The 23,144-nt window shown below is 58.8% G+C and overlaps 1 protein-coding gene across 5 annotated transcripts in view; it reads right to left on the bottom strand.

Annotated features, from left to right (window-relative positions):
* The window catches only part of NAV1 (neuron navigator 1), a 78,713-nt gene that overhangs the window by 27,613 nt on the left and 27,956 nt on the right, over positions 1-23,144 (bottom strand). For 4 of the 5 annotated variants that reach the window (XM_074564175.1, XM_074564169.1, XM_074564170.1 and 1 more), the window contains 2 exons: positions 4,893-4,995; positions 1,036-1,401 (listed from right to left, as the gene is read on the bottom strand). In XM_074564175.1, coding sequence (XP_074420276.1) covers positions 1,036-1,401; positions 4,893-4,995 — 469 coding nt within the window. Of the gene's footprint in view, positions 1-1,035; positions 1,402-4,892; positions 4,996-16,573; positions 16,686-23,144 lie in introns of those variants that run through there. The other variant, XM_074564173.1, reaches the window with a different exon arrangement.

Here is a 23,144-nt window from a genome sequence, read left to right as displayed (position 1 = left end):
GAGGCCAGCACAGGCACCCCTCAGTGTGTGTCCCTCTAGCTGTCAAAGGCACCTCCAGGACACACCTCAGGAGCGCTGGCCCCCAGGATGGGTGTGAAGCCACAGGCTGTGTTCTGCTCTGCAACGAGCTGACGTGACTATGGTCGCCCCAGGAGGGCCCAAGCAGCACTGTCAGGAGGCCAAATACCTCCTCCTGCTCTGGGACAACTCATATGCCGGAGTTATTTATTTTCTCCTGTGCTGAAACAGGAAACCTCCAACATGCTGAAATCCTGGACCCTCGCCAGAGCCAGGGGCACCTCAACAGCGCAGCAGGAGCTGGACACATCTGGAAAGAAAATGCAAGCCCTGGGCGTGCTGCGCTGTGCCCACTCGGCAGGAGATGCCCCTGGCCCTGCAGGTGGAGAACAGAGGCCGACAGGAGGGGACCCCACTCAGCAGTGCACCCTTCTCCATCACGGTGCCACCCATCAGCAATGACACCTCGGAGCCCCGTTCTTGCTGGGGGGCTGAGATCTGACCCAGCCTGTCCCACCACGGGCCACCAGCAGTCCTGGCAGGACACAGGACACCCCCACAGTGTCAGGGTCAGAGACAGCAGCTCAGACCCACTGGTGTAGACTGGGAGAGCGCTTCTGAAAGCAGCAGTATTCACCCCAGCAGGGCTCTGGCCCAGGGCTCCTGCAGCCACACACCACGCGCCTCTCAGCCCCTTGCTCTGGGAACACCCACATCAAGCCGGACACTTCCCACATGCCAGGAGAGCAGCACACCCCAGCTCGGGGGCTCACTGGCCCCAAGCAACGCCCACTGGCCCAATGTCACCAGCACCGCAAGGGCTACACTGCCTCACCACAGGGAAAACATCTCCTGGGATGCAGGGACACAATCCACCCAGCCAGACTGGCCATCATCTATGTGCTCCTCCATCCACCCCTGCTGCGCCCAGTGCTCCTCTGCTCCCAGCCGAACAGGAGGTGGTGAAACCTCCAGGAGGCCCCTGGTTTGGGCACAAGCCCCGGCGCGGGCACTTACCCCGTGGTGATGTCATCATCCTCTGTCAGCGTTTTCCCCATCAGATCGCTGTCGCTCATGTAGCCTGACTTCAGCTCCACGTCATCAGTGTCCAGTGCCTCCACCAGCTCCAGGCGGGAGATGTGGCTCAGCTTGCTGGGGCTGCGCATGGGCATGGTGTGCGAGTAGTGTGCCCGCTCGCCGTGCATGTACCAGCTGGGGGTACCCTCGGAGCGGCAGGTCCCCCCAACTGAAGGCGCGTCCCCTGCCTGCAGGCGCGGGCTGGACTGGCCGTAGCGCCAGGACAGCGGGGAGGAGCGGTTGGACAGGCTGGAGACGCTCCGGGCATTGGCTTCATCGCTGTCGTAGCAGGTCATCTCCAGGGAGCTGCGAGGACGGGGTGCAGGGCAGGGTTAGGGCAGGGCAGGGTTGGAAGCGGAGGTCTGTGCTGTGCCTCACCCAGACAGAACCAGGGCTGCAAGTTCTCAGAAAACAAACCTGCCCATTTTGAGACACCCAGGTAAGGTGAGAGGCCCCCAGGAGTGTGGGCAGAGGGACGCTGTCTGTCCTGGACCCCCTGTGTCTCAGATGATAGGGGACGGTCCCCTCCTGCCCTGCCTGGTGCCATCACAGCATCCCACACTCCAGGACCCACTGGGACATCCACACCACCTGCACCCACCGGTGTCTGGTGGTGCCTGTTTCTCCCCAGGGACTGTGGAGCAGGACGTGGGGTGCAATGGGGGGTCTGTGCCTCCCTACAGCCCCAACCGCCCCACAAAGGCAATGCTCCCTGCACGGCCACCTCAGTGCAGGAGCTGGGGATGCCACCCGGGCTGGCTGCAAACACACCACAGGAGAGACGTCCATACCTCTCTGGAGACTGGTCCCGGCCCCAGTCTGAGCCGTGCTGAACCCCACTTAATAGGGAGCCTTTAGCGGAAAGCCCAGACACGCTCCCCTGTGCCTGGACTGCTCTCCCTCAGCCACCTTCCCACCAGCATTTCAACGCCTGCACCCCGATATTGCCCCAGATCTGGGATATGACAAATTGGGGTGGTGGCGGCACACCGATCCCAGGGGGCATGGCAGCAGGCCATGCCGGGGAGCAGAGGCTGGATGTCAAGGGGCAAACCACGGACCAGGTCCCTGCATCAGCATCTCAGGCCAAACCCCTGCAGAGAGAACCTCCATGTCTGGGCAGGAGGGGACACCCCGACCCAGGGCTGCCTGTCCCCATGGGGCTGCCTGCAAGTGCACTGCTCTCCAGCCAGCCCAGAGCCTGCCAGTGCATCAGGAACGGGGAGTTCAGTTACTCCCCTCACCCCTGGGGTGTATTTTGGGCAAACGGCATGTCAGGGAGTGATGCTGAGACTAAATTTAGACACCAAAAATGATTACTTCTTGGAGCAGCTATTTGGGAACCCACAGCCCTCAACTTGGCTCCAAACATTACTATCAGTGAGCTATTCCCTAGCTTGGATTAAACGTTCCTGCAGGAGCACCAAAAGCCAAACCCTGTCTGCAGTATTGAATTTAAAACAGGGAACTACATAAAAAACTAGGAAGTTTGTTAAAGCGGAACTAAAAGGGGCAGCTAAAAGGGTTTAGTTTTTGTCGGCAGCACAAAGGGTATTTAAGGATGTTCTGCCGGCAGCTCGGAGCAGATGCAAACCACGTCTCCAAGTGGGACTAAAGCAAGACCCCAAGGAAGCTCGTCTGACCCTGCAGCCGGGTGCAAAGGCTGCCAGAAGTACGGTGACGTCTTTCAGGAATGAAGTTGTGTCCTCGGGAGGAAACAGCAAAGGCTGAGCCCCCGGCTGCTGGATGGAAGATCACAGTGAGGAGAACAAGAGAAGTTTGAGGAATAATTTGTGGAAGGAATAAAGAGAGAGTCCGAAGCAGCTTCAGGGACACTGGTGATACGGGGCACATCCAGAGGACCATGGATGACATCCGTATTGGACAGGCTTGTAGGAAGCTTTCCCAAGAGCAGAATTAGTGGGTACATGTGTAATTACAACATACCGGGGAAGAGCTGACACAGCTTTGGTAAAGGAAAATCCAGCTCACAACTGGGGTGGTGCTCCTGGAGGGATGCAGGGCTGTGAGGCTGCTGCAGGCTGCCATAAGGTGGTGGATGAGTGCCCTCACCTCGGAGGCAGACTAAGCTTCCAAATAAACTCAGCTGCCATGGGATAAGAGGGAAGATCCTCAGGTATTTAAGAACTGCTTACGGGACAGAACGCAGGGGTTTGCATCCCTGGGCTATCAATAGTCCTTTTTTTCCGTGGCAGGGATCTGGCTGAGGCCTCTGCCACACGGTGTACTCATAACTCAAGAAAAGGCAGTGATAGAGAAGAGTCAAAACCCACTTGCAATGCTAATTTAATCACCCTTAATATCCTTGTCCTATTTCCCTAAGACCGGGGCTCACAGAGGATGTGAGCTGAGCGCTGGGGCGAGAAGGCGGCGGGTGAAGTTTGACACAGATGAAAGCAAAGCAAATGCCGAGCAAACATAAAGCAAACGCCAAGTGAACAGCACGAGGCTGCAAACCAGCTCCTGTGCTGAGCAAAGGGATGGCAGAGCTGTAATGGATAATTCCAGGAGATCATCAGCTCCAGGAATATTGCTGTGACCCCGTGCAAATCCCACTGCCCCAGTGCTCTGCTAACCTCCGGCTTGGAAAAGATTCAGAAAGTGCAGCAAGGACAAGCAAGGTCTAGAAGAACTTCTGGGTTAAGAAAAGCTGAATCGAGCGTGCTGCTTCGTCCTGGACAAAGCTGATCGACAGGCGACAGGGGGAAGGTCTGGAACGATGAGTGGGGGGTGAAGGGGAGGGAGGAAGAAGCTGCTGCTTTTTGTCCCTTCCAACATAAAAAGGAGGATAGAGGGAGACCGCGAGGTGGCAACAAACACCAGGAGAAGGATGTTCGCTGCATCCTCGGCTTTCCCGACTGGCTCACACCCAACACAGCCTTTCTGCAAAGCCCAGGCTTCTTAAGGCGGCTGCACCAGCAGGGTGGGAGCTCGGAGGGTGCCCTGGGGAGAAGCCCCCTCCCCACCCACTGCCCCCGGCCCCAGCAGGGACCCAGGCAGGAGGCTGGAGCTGCCGCACAGTCCCTGAGCACACCCAGAGCAGAGCAGTAACCCTGCAGTGGTCTCAAATGAGAGACCCGGGGCGGGGGGCACAGGCAGTCCCAGGCAGGTGTCAGAGAGACCTCTGAACACGGGTAGACACTCTGCTCTGGTTCACTACCCAGGCGGTCCCCCTGGCCCCAGCCCCGCCATCGCCCCAGCCCCAGCTGCAACCCTGGGGTGCTGCCAGCCCCGGTCTGGGCAGGGCACCCCACCTCTGCCCATGGGCTGCCAGGCATTCGGTCAGGTCTCTCTGAGGGTTCCTCCATCATCACCTCTATACAGAGAGAAACTGATTCACGGATGGAGATGGAGCCTGTGGTCCAAACCTGGGCAGGCACAGGGGACACTTTCACCTCTGGTTGCCCATATGGGGACAACCCGATCACTGGGAACAGACCTTACCCCCTGCCTGGAGTCTCGGGGCAACCAGCTCCCCCTTGTGCCACCACCACCCATCCCCACTGTTCCAGGGCACGCGAGGCAGTGTTGGGCCCAGAGCACTGCCAGGGACAGGACTCTGCCACAGCCCCACGCACAACACCCCATGGAACTGGGGGCATCTCTCCAAGCCACTGTACACAGGGTCCCCAGGTCCTCACAGCCGCCTCCCTCCCACCCACAAGGCCCTCACTCGGAGCAGAGCTACCTGCCGGCCACCCTGGCCTCCCTTGCCACCCCAGGAAGGACACTGGTTGTGGGGAAGGAGTGGTGGGGGTCCGGTGTCGGGTCCTCACCTGTGAGACACCTGAGAGCCCCTCAGGCTGGACATCGTCTCCTCCAGGTTCTGCCGAAGGTCCAGCACATTCTGCACTGTCCTCTTCCTCTGGGACTCGGGGTCTGTGGAGAGACAAGGCGGCAGCTTTAAAGGGACGAATGTCTCCGGCACCTCTCTGCCGACAGCTGTGCCCCCCAGCCCCTTCCCACACCCCTCTGCCCACGGCTGTGGCCCCCAGCTCTCGCTCTGCCCGCTGGGAGGGGACAGGGCAGGGCTGGCACTGGGCTGGAGCTGCACCACCACAAAATGCCACCCCCAAGGGTGCTGCAGCTGGGATGGGGATGTCTGCTCCAGAAAGGATGAGCTGGGCAGCGGCAAGTGGGGCCACAAGACCCACACAGGTGACAGGAGGCCAGCTACAGTCAGGCAATCCCAAAGCACTGTTACCCTTCTCCATGGGGCTGTGCAGGTGCAGCTGTCCTGGAAGAACATCCCCAAACCTGGCCCCGCGTCCCCAAGGCCCCGGGGGTGCTCCGCAGCAGCACCACTCAGCGTGGAGCCGGCAGGAGCCAAGGAGATGTCAGGGAGTGGTGCAAGCCGAGGCTCCCACCCCTGCCCGAGGAGAGGTGGCTGCTTCTGCTGGGGGCTGGAGCAGTCAGTGGGACTGACCTTCTCCCACGGGCATGGCTCAGGGCTGGAAACTCCCGAGCTCAGGTTGCCCTGGGGCTTCTCCGGGTGTGCACACCCACGGCACGGGCGTGCACGCACACGCACAGATGTGCAACCCCCAACCTGCACGTGTGCACACGCGTATACCCACCCCACAACCACTTGTGCACACACATGCATGTACATCCACGTGTGCGTGCACACCTGCAAACACACACACAGCCACACAGCCCCGGAGACACCCACACACGTGCGCACACACACATGTATGGACACACACACACAGAGGAGGGGGGTCACTCCTGGCACAGCCCTGGCAGCGCTGCTGGGCTCGGGGCCACAGCTCCAGCCCCCGCGCCCCTGACCCGCTCGTGTGCCTCCCCGGCGGCTAACAGCCGTGCCACTGCGGCTTTGATCCCCGATTTCAAGCTTTTCAGCTGCAGCTTGCCATTGAACTGCAGTGACAGTGGGTGCCAAGGATGCTGGATGTGGCTCCTCCTAATGTAACGTGGCAACTAGCACTTTGGGATTTGCAACAGCACCGTGTAAGCTGGACGGGTGGCGGGGACCGGGGGGACACCGCCAGCACGCACCCCAGCAGACTCCCCACAATGGCACAGCCAAGAGCCTGGCGCACGAGCAGGGCTCGTGTCCCATCGTCCCCATCACACACCAACCGCGCCACCGGACACGCCGCAGGCAGCACCCAAGGGTGATGCTGCGCTATCCCCGGGCTCTGCTCACTCACCGGCCTGGGCAGGAGCACCTCAAACCGGTGAAGCGGCTCTAATTTACGCATGACCCTGGAAGGTGGTGACGAGCAGTAACAGCCCCAATGAGACAGGTGAAATCAAGCAGGTTAAAGCTGATTGTAGATGAGGGTAAGGGGGCTGGTGAGCCCACAGGGCACCCAACACGGCCAGCACACGCCATCACGTAAGGAGGATGCCCAGCCCTGCGTGTGTCCAACTGCCCTGGTCCAGCTCCCAGAACAAGGCTTAGCAGGAGGCACATCATGAACTCGGTAGTAAATCTTTGCTGTGGCCTGTGCACGTTGAAAGAGTTAATCAAAGGCATCATGCCATCAAAGAGGGTCTGCCCCAGGGCCTCCAGAGCTGCAGTGGGATCAGGAGCGGGGATGAGGATAGGGATGTGCAGGCAGAAGGGCAGAGGGATGGAGGGATGGAGCAGAGGGGGCTGCACACACAGAGCTGGGGTGCAGAGGAGTCTCAAGGAGCCCTTCGTGCAGGAGGCCGGCACCAATCCTGCCCTGTGGCTGGGGCCAAGGGGACTCTGTGTCCCTGTGGTGGGGCAGGCAGAAAGAGCCGTGTTGGCAGATCAAGGGGCACCTCAAAGCTGCCGGGTCCTGCCCTTGGGCTGCCAGGAAAGATGAATTTTCAGGCTTGAAATGGCAGGGCAGAAACGTGAGGCCAAGCCCATTGCTGCCACCCGTGCAGTCTGTAGGGCAATGGAAGATTTTGGAGGGGAGGCACATCCAAGCCTTAGGGAAGAGCAATAAAACACACATCAGTGTCCCCAGGTGGGTCCATGCAGGGAAGGACTTGGCACCCTCAGCTCCTTCACCCTGGCCATGTCCAGTGGGTGCCGTCCACCCTGAGCCCAGCTCCCGCCGCCGGAGAAGGCAGCACACACACACACACCCGGCAGCACCACGTCCCTGTAGGCTGGGGCAGGACGGAGCAGGATGGGATGGAAGAGCCACCATTGTTCCCTGGTGCCACCAGCGGCTCCCACCCCCCTGCCAGCCCATCAGCGTGCTCTTCCCGGGCACGGCTCCCTCCCAGAAACACCCCATCTGCCTCCCCCACGGCCACCCGCAGCCATCCCCTGGGCACGAAGCCATCACTTGGGCCTGGCACTGCCTCCTCCCTGGGCGCCGCTGCCAGCGGGGCTGCTACAGCCACCCCCAGCCCCCCCAGGGCTGGGGTGAGCACTTGCTGTGTCCCCAGTCACCCTGACAGAGGGGCTGGCAAACAGGTGCCACCTCCCCTGCACTGCTGCTGCTGCTGGGGCACCCCACACAGCAAGGACCCCCAGGGCACCCAAGGTAAGAAGCAGCATCCAGGGCTTGGGTGCCCAGCGGAGGGCAGGAGGGTGCTTCAGCCCTGGCGTTTCAAGGCGATGGCACTGACCCCCATCCCCAGCTTCACCTGTGGCACCGTCGGCCATCCGTGCCTGGCACAGTTGCTCCCCTAGCCCCCAGTATTTAGGTGACAGTCCAGGTCGCTCTAACCACTGGAGATGCCCCAGGAAAAACAGCAGCTCTCACCTGGGAAAGGGCCAAACTGGGACTCGAGGAGCTGCTTGCCCACCTCCGGCACACGTCCCGCTGGCTGCATTGCTGCCAGCACTGAAGTGCCACTGCCTGTCCCCGCTGTGCTGGGCCGGGGCAGTGACAACGGGCCCCCCGCAGCCTGTTCTCCAGGTGCAGCGAGGGGCCGGGGGCTGACTGAGCCACAGCATGCCAGAGCTGAGCCGAAACTGGAGCCGCTGGGAGAGGCTGGAGTGTGGGAACAGCAGGAGTGCGCTGGATTCCTCCCCGCATCGATTTAGCAAGCTTCCCGCAGCAGATGTTTCCAGCTGCTGGAGCGGGGAGCAGCAGGGACGGCTCAGCCCGTGCCGTGGCAGGGTCACTGAGACACCCTGCCTCAGCCAGGCTCATTGCCCCGGCAGCAACGGCTGGGACGTGTCCCCCAGTGTTCCCCACTCTGACTAGGCTGCAGGCTCGGGGTCCATCCGTCCCCTCCGCCCCAGCTCCAGGCTGGCCCGCAGCCCTGTCCACAGCTCCCCGCTGCTCTCACAGGCTCTGTCCTGCCGTCACAGAGGGAAGGGGACGCTGGCTCTGGCCATGTGCTCCCCTGTCCCTGCCACGCAGAGGAAGGCAGCCCCGAGATGCTGCCACTGTCCCCAAGCCCTGTGCAGGGAGGCCACCAGGCCCCACCGCCTGAGTCGCTCTCCTCTTTTCCAGGCTGGGTCTAACATGCCCTTGCCAGACTCTGTCCTGTCCTTGCCTGCAGTCATGCTTGCACAGCTCTCCTCCCCCCTATCCGCACTGCTGCTCCTTTCTTAACTGAGCACAATATGGCTCCACTTCACACAGGGGGAAACTGAGGCACTGAAGCCCTAGCCCACCCCTGACCACCCCATCGTCTGCAAGCGCTCTCCCGCACAGCCTCCATCGCCTGCGTCTGTGTCAGACATGGGGCAGCACTGCCTGCTACACCACGGAGGATCAGGCGCAGCCACCTAGCACTGTGGGTGCCCGGCTCACGCGCTGCCCGTTGCACCCGCCTCCTGCCCTGCACAACCAGGGAAGCAGCAGGTACCATTGCCGAGAGAAGGAGCATCAGTGAGGCGGGATGCAGGACTGGAGGCAGCCAAAGAGGAGGAAGAGGAGGAGGAGGAAGGAGAGAGCTGTGCTCAGGGCAAGGTGCTGTGGGTCTGGCTGTGCCAGGCACCACAGAGCCAGGGCCAGAGGAGACCGGGCAGCTCCAGGTTGTGCTCACGTCCAGCCCTTCCCATCACTTCCAAGAGTGAGCAGTGGCAGCTCCTCCGCCTGCACGACGGGGCGCTGCCGACGTGGCCAAGTACGTCAAGGAATGAGGAAATCATCAACTCCAAACGGCTCGTGACAGCTCATTTCAAAGGAGCATGTGGCCAACAGCTCCCGCTGAAGCCAGGCAGAGCCGCGTCCATGGGACACGTGTGCCCCATGTGCCCTGGCACAGAAACCCGCGTGTGTGTGTGTGCCGCCCGAGCGCTTGCTTGCATCATGCGTACGCTCATGTGCGGGCCACATGGCAGCAAAACCCTCTCTGCCTGCAGAAAGGTGCGTGTGTGCATGTGCAGGCCTGTGCCTGCGACCGTGCACGCTTGCCCACGTGTACGTGTGCAGGCACGAGGATGGCAGCAGCCGACACCAACACCGGCAGGAGCATGCTGGGCTTGCACGGATGCGCCATCTGCGACTGTGTCCATATGCTCGGCATGAGCGTGACACTCACACACACATTTCCTTGCCCCACCATGACCCAACCGGTCTTGTTTCAGAAGATCAGACTCGGGAAGGACTCTTGGTGACCCAGTAAAGATTTTAATGGCAAGCAGGAATTTGCTATAAAAGACCTCGCGGTGTTTCTGAGTCATTAAGGTGGGCTCCTAGTACACAGTAGCTGCAACGAATTTCCCCAGGCTCTGAAACATTTTTAACTGGTTGCTCAATTCCTTCCAGCACATTGAAAAATACACTAATAAACTCTGCAATAAAAACCATTCTCCCGGGGCCGTGAGATTCCTCCAGCCCAGCCGAGCTCCCCGGCTTCACAAACCCTTGCACAGATACATTCTTCTCCCACCGCACTGCCTCAGCCCATGCTCCCAGCTGCGTTTATGAATGAATCAGCCCAGGCATCAGTTTTTTTGCTGGTATTTTCCTTGCAAATCCTCCACTCTGGCACCTAGAGCCTGCCACAGGCAGGCTGCCGGCCTGAGGGGAGACCCGAGACCCCGAGCCCAGTGCAAACCTCGCTGAGTCCGGCGGGTTCCCAGCTTGCACCCCGCAGTGTGCGATTCGGTTACCAGCGTCTTGGCGCACTGACAGCGGAGTCTTTCCATATGGAGTAAAATGGCTTTATCTTGCATTTCTTACATCCAGCTCTGATTCACGCTCCTGGACGGCTGGGCAGGGGGATGGTCACAACCCGCAATCCTTCTCCCTGTGGCTTATTAATTCTCTTCCTCCCCCCGCCAACAGCTACCAAACAGGCTAAATGAGCAGCAGGGATGGCTAACAGGACTCTGTGGGGTGACTGCCAGGTCCACAGTGTTTGCTTCCATCATCGGCCTCATTTTCTGGCCCAGACCTATCCCTGCAATCCCTGCGTGCTGACCCCAGGAATGTACTGGGACTCCCCCAACACCCCTCCTCTCTCTCAGGAGATGTCCCAGGGCAGCCCGGCTGGGCAGAGCACGTCCGGTGCCCCAGGAGAACATCTCGCCCTTTCCTGCAAACCTGTTGCCCCACCCCATCAGAAGGCAGCAGGTTCGTTAGCACTCGCCGTAGTTTAATTTCTTTAATTGCCAGGAGCTTGTTGGTGTGAGCCGAGGGCTAGCTGCCAACTCTGTGTCTCCTGCAGCAGTGTCAAGGCGGGGTCCTGCTTCCCAAGGGGCAGGGACAGGGTTGGAAGCCCTGTGCCATCCAGCACCCTGGTAACGTGGTACCTGGGTATCCGGATGGTTGACCGGCGCCTCTGAAACACCCTGGGCAGACCGATGGGGAGGAGCGTGGCCACCATCCACCAGGTGAAGGCAGCAGCCCTGGGGCTGGTGGAGCGGGAGGCACCGTTCCCCGGGGACACGGAGGCATAGCCTCCTGCAAACAGGGACAGGGGATGCGCAGGGGATGCTGCAGATACCTGAGGACAGGACCCCATCCCTGATCCAGCCAGGGCAGGCTGGGCTCCCTGCTTGCTGCCGCCCTGCACGTAGCTCTGTGCGGGGAGGAGACTGGACGCAGCCCAGCGCGTCCTGCACTCGCCCTTGGCAGAGGAAGGAAAGGCCAAGCAGGAAAAGTTGGGGGAGGCAACGGGGTTACAGTGGGCAGCGCCGGCGGGGAGAGTGTGCGCCACACGTGGCCCAAGCCTCCTGAGGAGCCCTACAGGTACACAGCGGGAGGAGAAGAGGTGGCAGAGCCCCGCTTTGGCATGGCTACCCCATGTCTCACACCTCGCTGGACCCTTCTGCAAAATAACACAGCTCTGGGGGAGGCTCCAAAGGTGCTGCAACAGCGAAGGAAGCCCCTTCCCCTGCCTGCACCCGCCGTCCCCATCACCGCAGCTGTCCCCATCACTGCAGCCGTCCTCATCCAGCACAGGCAGCGCAGGCTGGGGCAGCCCCACACTGTGTGGAGGACATCAGCTCCCCACTGGCAGGTGAGAGCAGAAAATTAGCAGCAGCGCAGCAGTGACAGGCCGGGATTTCAGCCGAATCAGCACTTCTGGGGCGATCGCTGCTGCTAAGCCTTGCGAATCACTGCTCGTAACAAGGGCAGGGCTGAGAGACCTGGAGCCTGGACCCCGTCTGGCTCCAGCGAGCCAAGCTTTTAAAAGGGATTCAGACTTTCTCAGGCTAGAGCAGCCATAAATCTACTTAATTTGGTCTCTCCCATACACAAGTTTCCAAGTGAACCCGCTGGAGAGATCCAGACCGGGCCTCCAGCCCATTTGCACGTTATTCTTTCAATGGATGCTGCTCTTGGCCCCAAACCATCCCACCTGTGCATCCAAATTACAGCTCCTTTTTCAGTAGTGAGAGCCTCTAGCTGCTCTACGCTCCGTGCATCCCACCTCTGCGCCGCCCTCCGCTCCCCCACGCTGACGAGCCAGGAGAGCCCCAAATCCCCCATGTCAGGGCAGACCCTGCTCCTGCGCACAGCACCGCATGCCCCCGCAACACAGCTGCCTCCAAAGCTGCTCCCGAAAAGCATGGGAGGAGCTGGGAGCATCCCAACAACTCCATCCCCAGCAACACAGGTCTCCAAAATAAACCAGAAGAAATATCTCTGCAGTTTGGGAAGGAGTGGGGTTGCGGATGGAGGGTGGATGGGCCGGATCCGTGCACCAAGGGGTGTCCCAAGCCTCTGGAGACTGGCGCACACATGGCAGCAGAAATGCAGGGTGACACAAACTCCCCCATTAACAGCCCCGTGGCCTCAGGCACATGGAGACGACGTCACTAGCTGTCACCACACCTGGGGTCTGCCCTAAGCTGGGGCCCTTGCAGAGTGGGATCAGGCTGGTCCTGGGGGTTAGCATTATTGGGGTGCCAGAGGTGCCCTGGCCAGCAAGGTGGCACAGCTGCACCCAGCCCGGGGACTTCAGGCGCCCCAAATGCTCCGCACATGACACCTTTAACGCAGCCACCAGCAGATGTTCAAGGCGATGCTGCTGACCCTGCGCTACAAACAAAAAAGCCAGAAAGGGAGGGGGGGAGAAAAAAAAAAAAATCCAACCCATGGCAAGGCAGAAGGTGCAGACGGGCCCCGGCTCGGAGGCCCCGGAGCAGCCGGCAGCAGCGGGTTCACACTCCCCACGCGTCACCAGACGCGGGTCGGACATTGTGGAAATTCAAAATTCCAGATGGCTCTTTTCGGGTGGGTTTTTTTTTGCCTTGCCTCATTTCCAAGGCAACAAGACTCGCTGTCATCTGCTAGTTGCCATAGAGATTTCACCTGATTCTGCTTCAGCGGAAGAGAAAGCCAGGCAAGCTCACTGCTGCCGAGGAGCCACGAGCCGCGACCGCCTTCAAACTTACTGGGAAGAGCGGAGATAAATGGGGCTTTATGAGACGGAGGCAATGGGCTGATTCAGAGGATCAAAGGAAGGAACTGTGGGTTTCTATAGCACAAATCAGCCCTTCACTTAACTGCTTCGATGCCCTCCAGATGTGCCCTACATCTGGGGATGTCGCCAGCCCCCACTCCAGGCTTTGCCTGGTGGAGGAGGGGACGTGAGCGCAGGGGGAATCCTGCACCCACTTCTGACTGCATCTTGAAGACTAAACTGGGTTCCCTGCAGGGATCCCATAGCATGACAGAGGGCACAGGGCCAATGGCCAGTCACAACCACGTCCTTTCTCCCATGAGTACCCTCCCTCGCTGTGCACAACCCTTCTCCAAAGCCCCCGTAGCCCAGAGGGCAAGCAAGCCATGGGGAGGATGGGGTGAATGCAGAAGCACCCAGGGAGGAGGGAGACCCTTGGGCGAAGGTGGAGATGCCCGTGGGCTGTGCTCAGCGCAGCTCAGCTGCCAGGAACGTGGGGGTTAAGCACCACACACCTCCAGGGGAGCCACACACAGACGGCCACAAACAGCATTTGTTCCACTTTAGGCACTGGCACCGCCTCAATGGTCCCGTTACTGCTGAGGATCCTCCATGTCGATGGTGTGGATGTGTCCGTGCCCCAAGCCCGGCTGCAGCACGTGGTTTACAGTTGTTCCCCAAGGTCCCACAGCGGCTTCACAACTGCCTGCCCCCCTCCCCAGCACAACTGGGCTGCCCAGGATCGGGCACATCGCCAGCATGGCACCCTGCACCATTCCACCTCCAGCCACATGCACCCATCCCCTTCCTTCTCCGGTTGGTCTGGGAATAAAAACCCAGCGCTGTGGGGATTCACAGGCTTCCCAGGAGCAGGGCAGCCACTCAAGCTCAGGTCTGGAGAGACACGACTCAAAAGCTCCCCGATCTGCGACAGCAGCCCTTGGACTCGCAGTCAGATGCCCCAAATCTGCAGATCTGATGACTGGAGGGAGCCAGCCTGCCATGCCTGGGGCTCCCTTTTGCTGAGGGCATCGAACCCCTGGGGCACAGGAGAAGATTCCAGGTGCTGCCACGACACTCACAGGTGGCAGTCACCCCTGGGTTCAACAGGCAGAGGTGCCCATGCTCATCCCTCCCCGCTGCTCTCTGCTGGGCACCCAGGCCAGGTTTCTCAGCCCCGGGAGCCCATCCCCTCCTCAGCCCACGTCCCCGGACCAGGGCCGCTGGGGAAGGGCCCGGCTTGTAGCTCTTGGCTCGAGTTGGCTCCGTTTTGCAGAGAGAACAGAGTCATTAGCGGAGCCAAACTCCCCATTCCCAGCCAGAATACGGCCATGCTTGGAGAAGCTTTATATTCACAGAGACAAACAACTCACATTTGCTTTTTAACTGTTGGAATTGCACCCACTGGGACGGAGCGAACAGGGAGCCTTTTGTCCCCCTCGCCTTGTGACTGCGAGCTTTGTGCAGAGCAATGCGTTGCAAACACAATTCTCCCCGGCCTCAGCTGGGCTCTGGTAGACACTTGGTCTGTCTGTCCATCACCAGATCAGCCAAAGAGCCCTCATGCGTCTCCAGCAAGAATGCAAAATGTCCTCCCCGGCTCCGCCACCAGCTGCAGCCTGCAGAGCTGCTCTGTGCTGAGCTGCTTATCAGAGCCACCAAGATGGACCAAAAAGGCAGCCAGTGCTGGAGGAAGGCAGTGGCTCTTCATCTCGCCGAGTAGCAGGGCTGGGAAACCAAAGTTGCAGAGGGCTACGGGCAGCAGAGCTGTTCACTCAGGTTACAGCTCACACGGGAACGAGAGAGAGCAGTTCTGAACATGGAAAATCCCATCATGGCACAGGCACAAAGACCAGGTCACTGTGAACCTCCAGAGAAGGTACCCAAGTCACCTCCCAGAACAGGGATTTCTGGAGACCTCCGGCCCATTGCCAAGCTCCTGAATATCAGAGCCGGCAAGGCACTCACCAAGCTGCCGCAGGCATCGGCGCGGCTCAGAGCTGCCACCCTGGAGAGGTGCAAGGGACAGCTTGGAGCAGGACATGTCCTTGAGGCACCCTGAACCCACATCCTGGCCCACCTGTGCTGCCTGGGGATGAGCTCCAGAAGAATGAGACCCCTGTGGTGCTGCCCTCCTCCAAACCTCCAGCCTCAGGAAGGGGCTTGTCAGCTCTCTGCAAAGCCCGGGGGACACCAGCCCATGAGGGTCCAGCTGTGGGCAAGACCAGACCCCAGGGAAGGTCATCAACCATTGCACAAGGGGGTCCCCCAAGAGCACCTCAAGCCAGGGCAGGAGGCAGCACACCTCAGGTTCCCCCAGCCCTGGGGGGCGAACCCAGCTTAAACGAGTTCCAGGCTCATTAGGATCTATTGTTGCCACCTCCCGCGGGAAGAGGGAGATAACCGAGGTTATTTTTGCTTCCATCTGGGGAATCGTTTCCCTCCAACATGTACTGCCACGATGCTAATTTTTAAGTCTGATGATTAATTGATGTCAGGCTCATTATGGGGCCAACAGATCCCTCTTCCCCAGGAGCCCCAAGGACGGGGGGGACATGTTTTGACAGATGTCGTTTGAGCCACACGTGAATGACGTCCTAACAACAGAGGAAAATAGGAGCCATTACCATGGAAAGCCCTGGAAATGGGAAGGGAAGTGGCTGCACGCGACCCCAGCGCCCTTCCCCGCACACCCTCTAATCAGCCCTTCACGCTCTGCCCTGACGGTTACCAGGGTTTTGCTCCCGGAGATAAACGGCCATTGTGCGAGCGCGGGGGTAATTGAATCTCCTGCCTGCGGCGCGGGCAGCGGGGAGGGCTCAGCCTTTCTTCTCCCCCCGCCCCAGCCTTGCAGGAGGGCCAGGTGCCAAATTCACTCTGGCACCCGACGCAGCAGCCTGCAGAGAGCCGGAAACAAGTGCCCTGCACATACGATCACCGGGATCCCGCAAGGCTTAGGGTCTCCCTCCACCTGCGGTCCCCCAGCAGTGGGGTGGGTGAGCACTGCCGGCTGGCAGGGTGCCCGGGGCTGCTTGTCCTACCAGGCACCAGGGCAAGATTCATGCCCCAAAAATTGTAGCCGCGTCTGCAGCAGCAACCCAGGCGGGGCTGAGGACTGACATGCACATTGCATGTTTCAGGATCCCTCTGGTCGGCCCCATCAGCAGCACACTGTCCAGGTCATGTTCATCCCCGAGCAAACCCACTCCGCTCTCCCAAAGACAAACCGGCCCACAGCGAGTGGCAGGTCTGTGGGAAGAGGACACCGTGGCTCTGACAGCAACCCACCAAAATTCTGCATTCATCCCCCTGACCCTCCACGCAACCATTTGGAACCAGCAGCTCCGTGTCCCTGCCCCGAGGTGGGATAAGGCATCCGGTAACTCAGGGAAGAGCTGGGGCTCACCCACATTAGCACAGGTGAACCCCGCTCTCCTGCCCCCTGCGCCTGCTCCCCCAGGGCCACCCCCCGCCGCCATAAGGGAGGGTAAAGCATGGCACCAGCAGCACACTGTGCACCCCATGAACGCTGCCATTATCTCTGCCAGCACCACTATCTCCTCCTCCGGACCTGCACCAGGAAGGTGCCTTCCCCTCACCAGAGCCGGGAGCACTGCCAGCCAGCCCCATGCACCTCTCTCCCCACCTCGCAGCCCCCTCCACCCTGCTCCTCCTGCAGCCCCACACCCACCGCAGCAGCTGCTATGACACCCAGGCTTTCATCCTGCCGCCTTGCACTGCTGCCCCACGTCCCCTTGCCGGGGAGATGCTGCGTCTCCGCCGGGGAGGTCAGCAGCACCGGTCTCCTGCCATCCATCCTCAGCACCACCAAATCCTCCACCAGCTCTCCAGAATCCACGCTGCTGATCTGCCGGCGCTATTATTACGAACTTGTTTTAATTGCTGCGCAGTGCCTCGAGCACCCTTCACAGGGAGAGGGATGCATATGAATAAATTGTCTATTCTTAGCCCTGACGGTTCCCTGTTGGGAGCGCAGGGGCGAGGGCTCAATGTGCTTGGTGGCAAGATCCACGCCACCCTCCGGCTGCTTCCCAACCTGCCCCACCTCTCCCAGTGCCCTCAGTGGGTCCTCACCACCAGGAAAAGGTTTTCTTGAGCAGCAGTTGTGTTTTTCCCACCAAAGGCGATTTGCAGAGAAGGAAGATCCTGTCTCCTTCAGGAAATCTGGGTGTGCCGCAGGAGGGAAGGGGATGCTTGGGACCAGAAAGCTCTGTGCCACTGTCATGGGAGCTGCCACTTGGTCCCCGCTCTCCTCCCCGGGACCCCAAAGCCCACAGCACCCCTGCCCAGGCACCCACTGGGCCAGTGGGGCTGGGGGATAGCACAGAGGAAGGGTGCTCTTCACCTCAAATCCATCACCTGACTTGCGGCAAGGGCACTCTGACACGCTTTAGGACTCAACGCAAAGAACTGCTGTTCCACTGCACAAGTCCTAATTTTATTGTGGGCTTGACAGTGCCAGGCAGGGCAGAAAACACTCTGAAAAAGGCATCAGCACTGACAGGAGGGATTTCAGCGGAGATCCCGGCTCTCCACTGTGTGCCAGCTCCCGCCACCGCCCTCGCCACACACCCACCGACAGCAAGGGCTGAGTGACGCGTGGTGACAGCGGCCACAAGCCCCCAGGCACATCGACTCACTTGGATATTAAACAGGAGAGCGGCTGCTCGTCGCTGTGAGGGGGTTCGAAGGCGAGTCCCATCCCCCGTGTGCTGCAGGAACCATTTAAGCCTGCCGAGAGCACGTCGAGTTACACATCCTGGCTCGGTTGGTTTGGGATCCCTCCCGCTGAACTGGAGACAATGCTGCTCCCCGCGCCACCAAAGTGCCAAGCACACGGCTGTCCCACAGGCAGTGCCCTCCTGGGAGTGCAACCCTCCGAGGACGGCGCAGTGGGCTCTCCGGCAGCACTGCCGCTAGGATTTATCCTCTCTAAGATCTCCACACAATGGCTGCCTGCACTGGACAAGCCCGCTCCACCGTGGGAAGAGGTGCTGCAATGTGCTTTGAGCTCTTCTCCCCACATTTGCTCCGGGGGCCTGTCCAAGCACTGCTGATGCACAGCCCAGAGCCATGACCGCTGCAGGAAAAATCTGAGCCAATACTACAGCTTGGGGGAAAGCATCAGCCAAAAGTCACTCAAACAAGGAAGCGATTTGTCTTCTTCTGGCTGAGCTTCCCCCTGACAAAGGAGCGCAGGGCAGGGAAGTCGGTTGTGATCACGTGCGGTGTACTGACCGAGCGACCACCGAATCGGCGACTGGGAGCGCTCACACCAGGAGCCTGACAGATAAAACAGAACAGGGGAAAAAGGATGAAAAAAGAAATGCCATGTGACCCCTCGCTCGATCCAAGCCAGGCATCGCATCCAACAGTTCTGAATATGAAATACACACAATGAGCTCCAGCGAGTAATTAATCCCTTCAGGAACACTGTAAGTGATTGCAGACAGTTCACCAAGAAAAAAAATAATTGGAAAGTCATTGAAAAAATTACCATAAAATGTTTCTTTTTCTGCTCCAGCATGAAATACAATGAGATGTGCTAGAAGATCTCTCTGCTCTGCAAAATTTAAAGGAGATGGATTTAAGCTGTTTTTCTAACAACGCTCAATCTACCTGCCAAGCTGACAGCTGTGAGAAACCAGCCCAACCCCAGCGAGAGCAGCAAGAGCAGCCCGTCTCCAACACGGGTGCTCAGCTCTTGCCTCAGCATCGGTGGGACATGGCGTGGGAAGATCTCTGCAGGGGACAAAGCTCGGCACAGAGAGGTGTGCACGGTATCTCACAGCTACGTCACCAACTCAAAGTCTCTGGGTGACTTTTGCAGGTCAGAAGCACAGGAGGTGCCGCAGCAGCACCAGGCATAAACCCGATTTTATGGCGCAGGACAAGCCCTCCCGGTGATGAGATTTTGAGCTCCCTGGTGATGCCCAGCTGTGCGAGCCAGCCCCCTCGCCTGCTTCCACCTCCCCTCTCCATCCCCATGCTCCTCTTGCCTCCTTCACCTTCTTCAGCGTTAAGCAGCCAGTCCTCCAGCTGGAGGGCAAAGAGCCGGACGGCTCCGATTTGGGCTGAATTCTGCCTGTTTCACCCAAAGCCCTGCCTTTGCTTGGTGCCACGCTGACATGCAACCGCCTCCCCATGCACAGGGGCAAGGAACCACCTCTGTCCACATCTGCCCTCGTGCAAAGCTACTGCACACAGGTGACCAACCCTGCTGTCCCCCACGGGCAGGCAACCACCGGGGGGCATGGTGACATCCGTGGGGGAGTCTGTCCCCCCACCCAGCCTCAGCCCCCCACCTCAGGGGAGCACCGACCCCCGCCATGGCGAGGGAGGAATTGAAGGGCACAGCAGTTGCCTTTTACTTCCATATCTCCATGGCATTTTTCAACAAACAGCTTCTACTTGTAAAACTGGTGTTTATTACAAAGAGCATTAGGAAATGTATTTCCTCCTGTCAATAAAGTGACTTAAAATTAGTTGGAATTTTAAAATTAAAAACACACCCTGAACTTTCACTTCCACTTGAAATCACTCTGGTTTTGAAAACAGACTTTTTTCCCCTACGTCCTCTCCTGGGTTTTCCCTCTCTCTCCTGTTCTCTCCTCACCATGTTTCTGTTTAAAAATTCATCAGGCCAGGGAAAAATTCCGGGGCAGGAAAAGAGGGAAGAAAAAAAAAAAAGCGGAAGAAACTGTGGCTTTTGCAAACCCATCTCCACGCAGGGGAGAAGCAGTGCTCCAGACTTGCCTTCCTCCTCTTGGAAAGTGAGAGGCACTCAGAAGGATGAGGGAATATCGTATATTAGCGAACCTCCCGCACACCCCCGGCAGTGGATGCAGCCTCGCTGACCCTCTGCAGGGCCCTGCGATCCTCCCTGGGCTAACGCAGCTCCCCCAGCACGGCAGCCAGCCTCAACTGGGGAAAAAGGGATGGGTGAGCCAGGAAAACCACCCTGCATGTCGGCGTGGGACACAGCCCGCTCTGGCACTGACCGTAAACCCCAGCTGCTGCTCCCAGCTGAGCTCACAGAGACCTGAACAGCTCGTAACAGGGCTCTTGCTCCAACGAGCCGAGTGCCAGAGCGTGTCCGGCCACGGTGCGTCTCTGAGCTGGACGCTGTTGATGTGAGGCATGTCCCACATGCAACACTGATTTGGGGAAGGACTGAGACGTACCCAGACACCACTACTCAGCAGCAAGGTCTCTCCCTACACCAGCATGCCGTGCCCAGTGGCTACAGATGCAGAACGCGGGGTGCTGCCGAAAGGACAGGGACATCCTGTGTCCCTGAGCATCCCCGCAGTTTCAGGAGTCGCTCCCACACCAGGCTGACCCCACTCCGCAGCGTGAGAGCTTCCCCACCACGATGTGCATTTTAAGGACAGCTTCTGCACTCTCTGCGCAGGACGTGTGTGTAACGTCTGCTTACGAGCGAGAATGCTCCGCAGGGGAGGAAAAGCTATATGGAAATGGAAGATCATTACCACGATCTCCTTGGAAACATCCCATCGGAGCAAGTTTTTCTTCCTCCCTCTTCTCTCTCCCCATGTGCATGAATTCTGGCACCCCGTACGTTGCTTGGCGCTGCCTCAGCACTGTGGGTCCAAAATGCAGGCGTCTGATTTCTAAAGCCATTGTCTAGGATGTGCTATTGAGCACATGGATGGTTTGGGATGGAAAACAGGCATTTCTTGCAATACAAAAAGAAGCTGGCAACCCAGATTTGATTTGTCTTTGAAGCTATAGAGAACCTCAACCAAACAAAATTTGCTTTATTCCCAGAAAGGCAACGAGAATCTTAGCAACAAAACAAATCAGCACCTCTGCCCCCTGAACACAGCGATGAGCAAACCCAGAGCAGAGGAAAGGGAGCCCGGCTTCGCCCCGCTGGTCACCGCTGCGGAGCGGCTGGTTTTGGAAAGCTGCACAGCAGCATAGTACACGTTAACACGCTCCACTTGGGAATGCGAGGCTGGAAAAGCTGCTTTGCAAATTTACTTTTGAATCCAAGACGTGGGTTTCTCTCCTCCTTGCATGCTGTTACACTTTGCAAGTGCTCACACAGCCTGTTCAAGGCAGGAAGATTTTCAGGAACCCCAAGAGTTTCACCAGTTTTAGCACAACGACTATTTGCCAAGGAAATCACCCCGGAAAATTTATTACTTGCTATTCGCTTTCAGAAGTAAGCGGGGCTGGGAAGCACACAGCAGAGCAAACAGCAGCTAGGCTAAGATTTAATCCTGCCCCCAGGTTACTGTACTTTCCCCACGACTAATAAGCTATCTGACGGGAGGCGACCTCCCACCGCAAGCAACGCTGCCACGCAAATTCTGCTTGCAGAGGGTTTTCGGAGCAGCTTTAAAATCCCAGCCTCCAGGCCCCACTATGCACAGCCCCGAAAGCATCTTGCAGGCTCCAGGAAGAGATTCCCTCGCTCATCCCCCATGCTGCTTTATGAGCGGGGCCGTTCCCCTCCCCTTGCAGGAACCGGCCACATGTTCTCCATCTGGGAGCAGATGCCCATGAGCCAATAAGCTCAACTTGGAAAACTAACTGAAAATAGCACAAAATTTCTGAGTGCTCTACAGACCACGGCCGGATGATGGATATTAACGCTCCAGCAGCGCCGGGACACCGTTTAGCACAGTGCAGCAAAAGCACAGCTAAAATGGTTTAGGGAAATGAAAAGGAGATGGCTGAAGGTGCTGATGCCTGAGCATCTGCCCTCTTCCAGAAGTTCTTGCCTGTAAGGAAGGAGGGTCTCGGTCTGCTGGTAAAACAGTCCCCAGACAGCTGCTGTGCTCAGCCTGGAGCATTGAAGGACACCAGGTCTGTCCCTCCCACATCCCTGAAACCGCTGGGGGACATTCTAGTCTCCAAGGTAAAACCGAGCAGGCTGCTGTAGCTCTGTCAGGCTGTAACGGCTCCCTAGCAGCTGTGCTGGCTGGGGACGGCGGCTTGATGGGACGTGTCTTTTGTGCTCCAACACAGGGCAAAATCCTGGGGAGAAAGGCTGAGACACCACGCAGGGCAGGAACCCTTGCTGCCCCGACACAGCTGTGCTCGCAGCACCACCGGCGCAGGACCGAGGAGCGGGATGTCTGCAGTTTGTTCTGGGTCCTGCTGCTCCCCGCGGGGTCAGGATGCAGACAGCTTTTGGGTGCGTTTAGCCACTCGACAGTAGGAGACAGAAGGTCCAGACAGTGATATATCCAGCCTTAAATCAAGCCGGGCTGAGCCATCAAAACGGAATTTGCCAAAAGGCAACGCGCTGATGATCTGTGAGCCCCCAGCTATGTACAGCCCGAGGCACAAAAGACTCAGGTCTGCGGCGGGGAGCCAGGCAAATGCCGGTGCTTCCCCTTGGCCAGCGATCACACAACATGTTCTCCAGGCCGAGCAGGATTTTAACCCCATGCCAAGTCTACATGCATGTTATTTGGGAGAGAAACCACCACTACCAGGAGCCAACGGATCCCTTGTACACCGGCACCTCTGCTCCCAAGACCCTTTGCCCATAGAATCACAGAATGGTTTGGGTGGGAAGGGACCTCTAAAGACCACTTAGTCCAAGCCTCCTGCCATGAGCAGGGACATCTTCAACTAGAGCAGGTTCCTCAGAGCCCTGTCCAACTTGACCTTGAATGTTTCCAGGGATGGGGCATCTCCTACCTCCCTGGGCAACCTGGGACAGCGTCTCACCACCATCATCATGAAAAAATTTCTTCCTTATATCTAGTCTAAATCTCCCCTCTTTTAATTTAAAACCATTACCCCTTGCCCTATTGTGCAGGGCAGCCATCTTCCACCGCACCCACTGGCTGGAGCAGCACCAGAGAGTAGCCCACGGGCTGTCCCCATTGACTCCCCACCGCTGCTTGACGTCAGTAGCCTTGTCCTGACCTGACCCAGCGGGACAGGACAGCAACACGCCAAGCACCAACACAACGAGACTCAATTCACTACCACCTTTCGGTCTGTAGCCGTATCAAGCCCAGCGAAGCCCAGCTGCAGCACAAGGCCGACTCCTTGGGAATCGGCACACGCCTCCCCGAGCTCACAGCAGCGATGTTTCTGGGACGCTGTCTGTACATCTTCCCTGCTGGGATAGGGAGGAAGCTGAACTGCATTATTTCCCTTGCTTTTGCTCCACGCACTGGGAGTTTGTAGCTGTCTCCTCATCACTCCCTTGGTGCAGTGCAAGTCAGGAGGTTAAAAGCAGGGTGGCTGCA

The sequence above is a fragment of the Larus michahellis genome, chromosome 21 (genome assembly GCF_964199755.1).
Source record: "Larus michahellis chromosome 21, bLarMic1.1, whole genome shotgun sequence".
Taxonomy (NCBI): Eukaryota; Metazoa; Chordata; class Aves; order Charadriiformes; family Laridae; genus Larus; species Larus michahellis.
The sequence above is the reverse complement of the archived record's forward strand: the minus strand, read 5'-3'. Positions and strand labels throughout refer to the sequence as shown.